Source organism: Micropterus dolomieu, linkage group LG12 (assembly GCF_021292245.1).
Source record: "Micropterus dolomieu isolate WLL.071019.BEF.003 ecotype Adirondacks linkage group LG12, ASM2129224v1, whole genome shotgun sequence".
NCBI classification, from domain to species: Eukaryota; Metazoa; Chordata; class Actinopteri; order Centrarchiformes; family Centrarchidae; genus Micropterus; species Micropterus dolomieu.
In genome coordinates this window covers 35,451,883-35,464,209 of record NC_060161.1, presented here as the reverse complement: position 1 = coordinate 35,464,209, position 12,327 = coordinate 35,451,883, and the positions used below count along the sequence as shown (strand labels likewise).

The following is a 12,327-nucleotide window of genomic DNA, read 5'->3' as shown; positions in this document are numbered from 1 at the left end:
TTTAGATCCCTCCCTCCCACATAATTTTAGACCAATTTCAAAACTGCCTTTTATTGCAAAGATTCTAGAAAGAATTGTGTCCAAACAGCTGCTCACTGTACTGGAAAATAACAAATTATTTGAAAAGTTTCAGTCTGGTTTTAGGAAGTACCACAGCACTGAGACTGCCCTGCTTAAAGTCACCAATGACCTTTTAATGTCTGCTGATGAAGGCATGTGCTCAGTCCTGGTACTCCTGGACCTTAGCGCTGCTTTTGACACCATTGATCACAACATCATGTTAGACAGACTGAGGCACTGGGTGGGGATCTCTGGTACTGCCCTAGAATGGTTTTCATCCTACCTGTCAAATAGGAAGTTTTGTGTGTCTGTAAACAACTGTCTCTGTTCTGTCCAGTTAAATATGGTGTGCCTCAGGGGTCGGTCTTAGGACCCATTTTGTCTAATGGTTCTCGTTCCATTCTACCAGGAGGAGACTCTCCCTCCTGGTAGAGAACACAGGGACACTGAGGAGAAACCAGACCAGGACCAGGACCAGTACCAGAACACAAATCCAGGATAAAGAGGTTCAGTGAATGTGGTGTTGAAGGTGTGGAGGTGGATCAGTGTGTCAGAGGAGACTCTGTAGAAGGACAGAGAGCCAGCAGGACAGTCCACATACACTGCTACTCTACCAGAGGAGGAGGAGGAGGAGGATGAGGAGGAGGAGGAGGATGAGAGCTTTGTTTCTCTCTTATTGTGCCAGACAGAGAAACGGCCACCATCAGAGCAGTTCAGACTCCAGGACTGATCATTCATTCCAAACTCACAGTGTTCTCTGTCTCCTCTCCTTCTGATTCCTCTGTAACTCACTGATATATAAACTCTTCCTCTCCACTCGACCTCCCAGTAACAGCGACCAGTCAGACCATCTCTACACAGCAGCTGTTTCCACCTGTCAAACCTGTCTGGATGATCAGGATATGACTGATCCTCCTCCACACGTGTCGCCTTCCTGTTGCTGTCAGACAGTTTGATCCTTCTGTTTACTGTGTTTGTGTCGATTGTGAGTTGACAGGAATCTGATGGAGAGAATCCAGCTGCAGTTATTGATCTATCATCTGTTCACTGATTGGCACTTTGAATGAGTGATGTCACAGTCTGAAGATGGTTGAATGTTTTCATGAATCAAATGAAAAACACACTTACACTTCCTCAGACCTGGTCTCAACCATCGGACTCCAGCAGGCTCCACCCTGAAAGGAGGAGGGGGGTCAGAGCAGCATCAAACATGGACATTACATTCCTCAATATAATAATATTGAAATATTTTTCTCCTGTAGATCAACTTATTTAATATCATCCCTGCTGAGTCAACACACATGATTAAGTCTCACCTCCTCTTTTGTGGGGAAGTAACCTATTTAAATGTGTTTGTGGCCCCTTTTCATCTGAGTTTACACAGTAAACGCCATGTGGGTAAAATTTTAGAGACGATACTCCGACTTCCCGTGAAGGCAGCACGAAGCTGACGGAGAAAAAAATACACAGTCTCGTCCAGTCAGTGGACTAAACTGGCAGGTTTTAATGTTGCAGACCACAGTTTTTTGCAAGTAGTTTAAAGTTTAAACTCGTATTGTTGTGAATCTTAAGTATAAAGTCGCCTTAGAAAAGTTGAGAAACACTAGTAATTGTTCTCATTAATTATTAGAGCGATGGTGGTCTGCATTGTCATCATTTAAAGTGTTATTTATAGTGGAAAGATCACAGTGTTAAAACTCTATAGCTCTGAGTGTGTGTGTGTCAGCAGTTCATCATGTAGTCATAACAACAGTAGATAACAGCAGACCAAAGCATGCACTTGTCACAGCAGATGTTGAACACCTGCAGCCTCTCCTGCTGTCATAAATCTACAGTAGATAACAGTTGAACAAGGCGTGCATAGTCTCGGTGTCTGCAGCCAATGCTCCCACTCAGGGATCTTAACCACAGTGAGCTTGTTTCTACAGTTCAGCACTTACAGGTAAAGACAAGACACATCTAGGTAAAAAGAAAATGACTAAGAATGATTAATAATTAATACTAATTAAGGATAAGATGATTAAAAATGATGAAATAACACACAGACTCAGAGCTATAGAGTCACACATACATACATGAATAGAAGACGAGAAAGAGAGGATGAATAGAAGACGACAGAGAGAGGATGAATAGAAGACGACAGAGAGGATGAATAGAAGACGACAGAGAGGATGAATAGAAGACGACAGAAAGGATGAACAGAAGACGACAGAGAGGATGAATAGAAGACGAGAGAGAGAGGATGAATAGAAGACGAGAGAGAGGATGAATAGAAGACAAGAGAGAGGATGAATAGAAGATGACAGAGAGACGATGAATAGAAGACGACAGAGAGAGGATGAATAGAAGACGTCAGAGAGAGGATGAATAGAAGACGACAGAGAGGATGAATAGAAGACGACAGAAAGGATGAATAGAAGACGACAGAGAGGATGAATAGAAGACGAGAGAGAGAGGATGAATAGAAGACGAGAGAGAGAGGATGAATAGAAGACGACAGAGAGGATGAATAGAAGACGACAGAGAGGATGAATAGAAGACGACAGAGAGGATGAATAGAAGACGACAGAAAGGATGAATAGAAGACGACAGAGAGGATGAATAGAAGACGAGAGAGAGAGGATGAATAGAAGACGAGAGAGAGAGGATGAATAGAAGACGACAGAGAGGATGAATAGAAGACGACAGAGAGGATGAATAGAAGACGACAGAGAGGATGAATAGAAGACGACAGAAAGGATGAATAGAAGACGACAGAGAGGATGAATAGAAGACGAGAGAGAGAGGATGAATAGAAGACGAGAGAGAGAGGATGAATAGAAGACGACAGAGAGGATGAATAGAAGACGACAGAGAGGATGAATAGAAGACGACAGAGAGGATGAATAGAAGACGACAGAAAGGATGAATAGAAGACGACAGAGAGGATGAATAGAAGACGAGAGAGAGAGGATGAATAGAAGACGAGAGAGAGAGGATGAATAGAAGACGACAGAGAGGATGAATAGAAGACGACAGAGAGGATGAATAGAAGACGACAGAGAGGATGAATAGAAGACGACAGAAAGGATGAATAGAAGACGACAGAGAGGATGAATAGAAGACGAGAGAGAGAGGATGAATAGAAGACGAGAGAGAGGATGAATAGAAGACGAGAGAGAGGATGAATAGAAGATGACAGAGAGAGGATGAATAGAAGACGACAGAGAGAGGATGAATAGAAGACGACAGAGAGACGATGAATAGAAGACGACAGAGAGAGGATGAATAGAAGACGACAGAGAGACGATGAATAGAAGACGAGAGAGACGATGAATAAAAGACAAGAGAGACGATGAATAGAGGACGTCAGAGAGACGATGAATAGAAGACGACAGAGAGAGGATGAATAGAAGACAAGAGAGAAGATGAATAGAAGACGACAGAGAGAAGATGAATAGAAGACGAGAGAGAGGATGAATAGAAGACAAGAGAGACGATGAATAGAAGACATCAGAGAGACGATGAATAGAAGACGACAGAGAGAGGATGAATAGAAGATGACAGAGAGAGGATGAATAGAAGACAAGACAGACGATGAATAGAAGACGATAGAGAGACGATGAATAGAAGACGACAGAGAGACGATGAATAGAAGACGAGAGAGTGGATGAATAGAAGACGAGAGAGAGGATGAATAGAAGACGACAGAGAGACGATGAATAGAAGACGAGAGAGAGGATGAATAGAAGACGTCAGATAGAGAGGATGAATAGAAGACGTCAGAGAGACGATGAATAGAAGACGAGAGAGAGAGGATGAATAGAAGATGACAGAGAGAGGATGAATAGAAGACGAGAGAGAGAGGATGAATAGAAGATGACAGAGAGAGGATGAATAGAAGACAAGAGAGAGGATGAATAGAAGACAAGAGAGAGGATGAATAGAAGACGAGAGAGAGGATGAATAGAAGACGACAGAGTGGATGAATAGAAGACGAGAGAGAGGATGAATAGAAGACGAAAGAGAGACGATAAATAGAAGACGAGAGAGAGGATGAATAGAAGACGTCAGAGAGAGAGGATGAATAGAAGACGTCAGAGAGAGAGGATGAATAGAAGACGACAGAGAGAGGATGAATAGAAGACGACAGAGAGAGGATGAATAGAAGACAAGAGAGAGGATGAATAGAAGACAAGAGAGAGGATGAATAGAAGACGACAGAGAGACGATGAATAGAAGACAAGAGAGAGGATGAATAGAAGACGACAGAGAGGATGAATAGAAGACGACAGAGAGAGGATGAATGGAAGACAAGAGAGAGGATGAATAGAAGACAACAGAGAGGATGAATAGAAGACGACAGAGAGAGGATGAATAGAAGACGACAGAGAGAGGATGAATAGAAGACAAGAGAGACGATGAATAGAAGACGACAGAGAGACGATGAATAGAAGACGACAGAGAGACGATGAATAGAAGACGAGAGAGAGGATGAATAGAAGATAAGAGAGTGGATGAATAGAAGACAAGGAAGAGGATGAATAGAAGACGACAGAGAGACGATGAAGAGAAGACGAGAGAGGATGAATAGAAGACGTCAGAGAGAGAGGATGAATCGAAGACGTCAGAGAGACGATGAATAGAAGATAAGAGAGTGGATGAATAGAAGATAAGAGAGTGGATGAATAGAAGACAAGGGAGAGGATGAATAGAAGACGACAGAGAGACGATGAAGAGAAGACGAGAGAGAGGATGAAGAGAAGACGAGAGAGAGGATGAATAGAAGACGTCAGAGAGAAGATGAATAGAAGACGACAGAGAGAGGATGAATAGAAGACGTCAGAGAGACGATGAATAGAAGACGACAGAGAGGATGAATAGAAGACAAGAGAGAGGATGAATAGAAGACGACAGAGAGACGATGAATAGAAGACAAGAGAGAGGATGAATAGAAGACAAGAGAGTGGATGAATAGAAGACAAGAGAGAGGATGAATAGAAGACGACAGAGAGACGATGAATAGAAGACGAGAGAGAGGATGAATAGAAGATAAGAGAGTGGATGAATAGAAGACAAGGGAGAGGATGAATAGAAGACGACAGAGAGACGATGAATAGAAGACGAGAGAGAGGATGAATAGAAGATAAGAGAGTGGATGAATAGAAGACAAGGGAGAGGATGAATAGAAGACGACAGAGAGACGATGAATAGAAGACGAGAGAGAGGATGAATAGAAGATAAGAGAGTGGATGAATAGAAGACAAGGGAGAGGATGAATAGAAGACGACAGAGAGACGATGAATAGAAGACGAGAGAGAGGATGAATAGAAGATAAGAGAGTGGATGAATAGAAGACAAGGGAGAGGATGAATAGAAGACGACAGAGAGACGATGAATAGAAGACGAGAGAGAGGATGAATAGAAGATAAGAGAGTGGATGAATAGAAGACAAGGGAGAGGATGAATAGAAGACGACAGAGAGACGATGAATAGAAGACGAGAGAGAGGATGAATAGAAGATAAGAGAGTGGATGAATAGAAGACAAGGGAGAGGATGAATAGAAGACGACAGAGAGACGATGAATAGAAGACGAGAGAGAGGATGAATAGAAGATAAGAGAGTGGATGAATAGAAGACAAGGGAGAGGATGAATAGAAGACGACAGAGAGACGATGAATAGAAGACGAGAGAGAGGATGAATAGAAGATAAGAGAGTGGATGAATAGAAGACAAGGGAGAGGATGAATAGAAGACGACAGAGAGACGATGAATAGAAGACGAGAGAGAGGATGAATAGAAGATAAGAGAGTGGATGAATAGAAGACAAGGGAGAGGATGAATAGAAGACGACAGAGAGACGATGAAGAGAAGACGAGAGAGAGGATGAAGAGAAGACGAGAGAGAGGATGAATCGAAGACGTCAGAGAGACGATGAATAGAAGACGAGAGAGAGGATGAAGAGAAGACGAGAGAGAGAGGATGAATCGAAGACGACAGAGAGACGATGAATAGAAGACGAGAGAGAGGATGAAGAGAAGACGAGAGAGAGGATGAATCGAAGACGACAGAGAGACGATGAATAGAAGACGAGAGAGAGAGAAGATGAATAGAAGACGACAGAGAGAGGATGAATAGAAGACAACAGAGAGAGGATGAATAGAAGACAACAGAGAGAGGATGAATAGAAGACGTCAGAGAGACGATGAATAGAAGACAAGAGAGAGGATGAAGAGAAGACGAGAGAGAGGATGAATAGAAGACGTCAGAGAGAGAGGATGAATAGAAGACGTCAGAGAGACGATGAATAGAAGACGAGAGAGAGAGGATGAATAGAAGACAAGAGAGAGGATGAATAGAAGATAAGAGAGAAAATGAATAGAAGATGACAGAGAGAGGATGAAGAGAAGACGAGAGAGAGGATGAATAGAAGACGTCAGAGAGAGAGGATGAATAGAAGACGTCAGAGAGACGATGAATAGAAGACGAGAGAGAGAGGATGAATAGAAGACAAGAGAGAGGATGAATAGAAGATAAGAGAGAAAATGAATAGAAGATGACAGAGAGAGGATGAAGAGAAGACGAGAGAGAGGATGAATAGAAGACGTCAGAGAGAGAGGATGAATAGAAGACGTCAGAGAGACGATGAATAGAAGACGAGAGAGAGAGGATGAATAGAAGACAAGAGAGAGGATGAATAGAAGATAAGAGAGAAAATGAATAGAAGATGACAGAGAGAGGATGAAGAGAAGACGAGAGAGAGGATGAATAGAAGACGTCAGAGAGAGAGGATGAATAGAAGACGTCAGAGAGACGATGAATAGAAGACGAGAGAGAGAGGATGAATAGAAGACAAGAGAGAGGATGAATAGAAGATAAGAGAGAAAATGAATAGAAGATGACAGAGAGAGGATGAAGAGAAGACGAGAGAGAGGATGAATAGAAGACGTCAGAGAGAGAGGATGAATAGAAGACGTCAGAGAGACGATGAATAGAAGACGAGAGAGAGAGGATGAATAGAAGACAAGAGAGAGGATGAATAGAAGATAAGAGAGAAAATGAATAGAAGATGACAGAGAGAGGATGAAGAGAAGACGAGAGAGAGGATGAATAGAAGACGTCAGAGAGAGAGGATGAATAGAAGACGTCAGAGAGACGATGAATAGAAGACGAGAGAGAGAGGATGAATAGAAGACAAGAGAGAGGATGAATAGAAGATAAGAGAGAAAATGAATAGAAGATGACAGAGAGAGGATGAATAGAAGACGTCAGAGAGACGATTAATAGAAGACAAGAGAGAGGATGAATAGAAGACGACAGAGAGAGGATGAATAGAAGACAAGAGAGAGGATGAATAGAAGACGAGAGAGAGGATGAATAGAAGACAAGAGAGAGGATGAATAGAAGACGACAGAGAGAGGATGAATAGAAGACGTCAGAGAGACGATGAATAGAAGACGTCAGAGAGACGATGAATAGAAGACAAGAGAGCGGATGAATAGAAGACGACAGAGAGAGTATAAATTGAAGACGACAGAGAGACGATGAATAGAAGACGTCAGAGAGACGATGAATAGAAGACGTCAGAGAGAGGATGAATAGAAGACGAGAGAGAGGATGAATAGAAGACAAGAGAGAGGATGAATAGAAGACGACAGAGAGAGGATGAATAGAAGACGTCAGAGAGACGATGAATAGAAGACGTCAGAGAGACGATGAATAGAAGACAAGAGAGCGGATGAATAGAAGACGACAGAGAGAGTATAAATTGAAGACGACAGAGAGACGATGAATAGAAGACGTCAGAGAGACGATGAATAGAAGACGTCAGAGAGAGGATGAATAGAAGACGAGAGAGAGGATGAATAGAAGACAAGAGAGAGGATGAATAGAAGACGACAGAGAGAGGATGAATAGAAGACGTCAGAGAGACGATGAATAGAAGACGTCAGAGAGACGATGAATAGAAGACAAGAGAGCGGATGAATAGAAGACGACAGAGAGAGTATAAATTGAAGACGACAGAGAGACGATGAATAGAAGACGTCAGAGAGACGATGAATAGAAGACGTCAGAGAGAGGATGAATAGAAGACGAGAGAGAGGATGAATAGAAGACAAGAGAGAGGATGAATAGAAGACGACAGAGAGAGGATGAATAGAAGACGTCAGAGAGACGATGAATAGAAGACGACAGAGAGACGATGAATAGAAGACGAGAGAGAGGATGAATAGAAGACGAGAGAGAGGATGAATAGAAGACGTCAGAGAGACGATGAATAGAAGACGAGAGAGGATGAATAGAAGACAAGAGAGAGGATGAATAGAAGACGACAGAGAGAGGATGAATAGAAGACGAGAGAGAGGATGAATAGAAGACGTCAGAGAGACGATGAATAGAAGACGAGAGAGGATGAATAGAAGACGAGAGAGGATGAATAGAAGACGACAGAGAGGATGAATAGAAGACGAGAGAGAGGATGAATAGAAGACGTCAGAGAGACGATGAATAGAAGACGTCAGAGAGACGATGAATAGAAGACAAGAGAGAGGATGAATAGAAGACGACAGAGAGAGGATGAATAGAAAGCAGAAAACAGCCAACGCAACATCAAGATTATTGTAAGAAACCAAGCATTAATGAAAGGCACAGCACTACATGTTATTCTTGTATTATATATTCTTTGAGAAATATAATTGTGTGTCAGATTATTCATGCATAACTTTAAAAGAAACGGTGAGACTGAAGTTGAAATGTAAATGGTGAATTTCTTATCCAGTAGTGTAAAAATATAGAAAGTCAACTATACAGTAATGAATGACAGCTGAAGAACAGTGTTAATTAGTTTGTATGTATGTATGTAAGCAGCATAAAAGCAGAGGATAAGAAGTTCACCAAAAGGAGGGGAGGGGGCAAACCAGCCCAGAGGGGATATATAAGGCTGTCTGCAGACCACAGGGTTGACTCAATACTCCGACCTGCAGGGATGTTGGACTGGTTTATCTGTCCTGTTTTGGAATAAACTCTTTTGCACCGACTCTTGACCCTCTCCAGAGAAGTTTTTGACTGCAAACTTATTGACTATAGTAGAAAGTTAATGAAGTATTTTTTGACAAAGTTTAAAAAGCTGGTGAAGGTGGGGACCAGGCTTAACTGGCCCAGCCTGGTCGCACATCTGACCCAACACTCATACTGTGTGTGAGGACTGAGATTAGTTACTATGGTTACAGGAAAGCTGTTTGATTTTGTCAGGTCAAGGTCACATGACATGGAAGCTAATGAAAATAAATGCACATTTTTAATAAAATATTAATAGAAAATAGAAAAAGCGCTAAAATACGAGCAAAATAGGTTTGTCTCATTTGTCCAGAGTAGTGCTACAATTCAGCTTTGGTTTAAAATCCCTGGGTCACATGACATGGAAGCTATTGAAAATGAATCAAACATCGAGGCCATGTTTCATCAGGTCAGAGTACCAGCTGAGGATTCAGATCTGTTGAGGTTTATCTGAATGGAGACCATAACTAGATCCTAGTAGAGCACAGAAAAGTTGCGCATATGTTTGGAGCCACATCTTTGCCAAGTTGTGCAAGTTTTGCCTCAGATAATGTGGGATAATGGCCCAGCCAAACCTAAACAGGCAGCGACTGTGCTGCGGTTTTGTTTGGCGTCAACTCACACTGTGTTTCAGCAGTGGAGCGTTTAGCTACACGTTGTTAACATGTTATTAATTTGTCATTTTTTGTGCTTCAACTACAGATAACAGCTCTCTGTGAGCCCGTTCTGTTCTCATATCCACCATTAACCAAAAGAACTCCTCTATCAGACTGACTGTCTGTGGCTACAGCAGGGCCTCTTCATACCTGAGAGTGACCAGGCTCCAGTGTGGATCCTCCAGTCCAGCAGACAGCAGTTTCACTCCTGAGTCTCCTGGATAATTGTAGCTTAGGTCCAGCTCTCTCAGATGGGACGGGTTGGAGCTCAGAGCGGAAGCTAGAGAAGCACAGCCTTCCTCTGTGATCAGACAGCCTGACAGCCTGCAAACACACAAAACAACACTCACAGGAACCCTCTGAGAACAAGAGGCGGGATGCTTTTTGTTTCAGATACAAATTTAGGCTACATCTTTAAAATCGTGTGTGGCATTTCATAATTCAAAAACAGAAAATTATTGTTATTAGAAATGATTATAGTCTGGAAACTAATGTTGAAGTTTAGTTAAAGGACACAGTCACAAATTAGCTGTTTATCCACCAATGTAAATCAGATTTTAGATGGTCATCAGTTCAGTGGGTTAATGAATCCTGACTTCAGTATTTCCAGTGTACAGTGGGGACTCTGCAGTCCAGCAGACAGCAGCTTTACTCCTGAATCCTGCAGGTTGTTGTTACTCAGGTCCAGCTCTCTCAGACCAGAGGACTGGGAGCTGAGAACTGAGGACAGAGCTTCACAGCTTCTCTTTGAGAGGTTACAGCCACTCAGTCTGGAGAGGAAATAATCAACAAGACAAACATTTGTTTTAAAATGTTAAATCTGAGATTTTGGTAATGCACTACACAGTACATAATCTGTTCTTTGCTGTTTTAATTTAAACACGTTTGAGTTTTGGAAACTAATCATGACTGAATCAGGAATAAACAGACAACCAGTAAATAAATTACATTATATCAAAACATGAAATATGTTTTCCGTCTCTGCCAAAGCTCATATGTTGTGCTGAACAATGTGTGAGTCACATCACAGCTTCTCTCTGAGAGGTTACACAGACTCAGTCTGGAGAGACAACAAGAAGGAAACGAGTAATAACACATTTAGTTTTTCTCCAGTTGAAAGATAGCAGAGTAGTTATTGATGAATTAATCCCACTTACAGAGCTTTCTTGGAGGCTTTGACCACTGACAGCAGTCTCAGAAGAACCTCCTCTGAAGCAGAGTATTTCTTCAGGTCAAACACGTCCAGATCTTTTTCTGATGACAGTAAGACGAAGACCAGAGCTGACCACTGAGCAGGAGAGAGTTTATCTGTGGAGAGACTTCCTGAACTCAGGGACTGTTGGATCTGATCCACTAGAGAACCATCCTTCAGTTCATTCAGACAGTGGAACAGATTGATGCTTTGCTCTGCAGAGGGAGTCTCTTCGATCTTCTTCTTGATGTACTTGACCGTCACCTGATTGGTTTCTGAGCCATGTCCTGTCTGCGTCAGCAGGCCTCGTAGGAGAGTCTGATTGGTCTGCAGTGAAAGACCCAGGAGGAAGCGCAGGAACAAGTCCAGGTGTCCATTTGAACTCTGTATGGATTTGTCCACGGCTGTCTGGTAGAACTGTGTCACTGTGTCATCTTTTCTTTCTTTAGACTTCTGGGAGGTTGATTGTTCTTCTGCCAGCAGATTGACACCAGAGTTGATGAAGATCAGATGGACATGAAGAGCAGCCAGAAACTCCTGAACGCTCAGATGGACGAAGCAGAACACCTTGTCCTGATGCAGCCCACTCTCCTCTTTAAAGATCTGTGTGAACACTCCTGAGTACACTGAGGCTGCTCTGATATCGATGCCACACTCTGTCAGCTCTGATTCATAGAAGATCAGGTTTCCTTTCTGCAGCTGCTCAAAAGCCAGTTTTCCCAGAGACTCAATCATCTTCCTGCTCTCTGGACTCCAGTGTGGATCTGTCTCAGCTCCTCCATCATACTTGACGTGCTTCAGTTTGGACTGAACCACCAGGAAGTGGATGTACATCTCAGTCAGGGTCTTGGGCAGCTGTCCTCCCTCTCTGGTCTTCAACACCTCCTCCAGAACTGTAGCAGTGATCCAGCAGAAGACTGGGATGTGGCACATGATGTGGAGGCTTCGTGATGTCTTGATGTGGGAGATGATTCTGCTGGCCTGCTCCTCATCTCTGAATCTCTTCCTGAAGTACTCCTCCTTCTGTGGGTTAGTGAACCCTCTGACCTCTGTCACCATGTCAACACACCCAGGAGGGATCTGATTGGCTGCTGCAGGTCGTGTGGTTATCCAGAGGCGAGCAGAGGGAAGCAGTTTCCCCCTGATGAGGTTTGTCAGCAGCACATCCACTGAGGTGGACTCTGTAACATCAGTCAGGACCTCATTGTTGTGGAAGTCCAGAGGAAGTCGACACTCATCCAGACCGTCAAAGATGAACACAACCTGGAACTCTTCAAAGCTGCAGATTCCTGCTTCTTTGGTTTCAGGAAAGAAGTGATGAACAAGTTCCACCAAGCTGTACTTTTTCTCTTTCAGCACATTCAGCTCTCTGAAAGTGAATG

At 42.8% G+C, this 12,327-nt stretch overlaps 1 protein-coding gene across 1 annotated transcript in view; it reads right to left on the bottom strand.

The window, feature by feature from the left end:
• Positions 1-385: 385 nt before the first annotated feature.
• Positions 386-12,327, bottom strand: part of LOC123981174 (NLR family CARD domain-containing protein 3-like) — a 21,495-nt gene continuing 9,553 nt past the window's right edge. The window contains exons 5-9 of the mRNA XM_046065873.1: positions 10,911-12,208; positions 10,350-10,523; positions 9,904-10,077; positions 1,189-1,235; positions 386-1,061 (exon numbers count right to left, since the gene is read on the bottom strand). Of these exons, the coding sequence (XP_045921829.1) occupies positions 463-1,061; positions 1,189-1,235; positions 9,904-10,077; positions 10,350-10,523; positions 10,911-12,208 (2,292 nt within the window). The 3' untranslated portion in view covers positions 386-462. The remainder of the gene's footprint in view (positions 1,062-1,188; positions 1,236-9,903; positions 10,078-10,349; positions 10,524-10,910; positions 12,209-12,327) is intronic.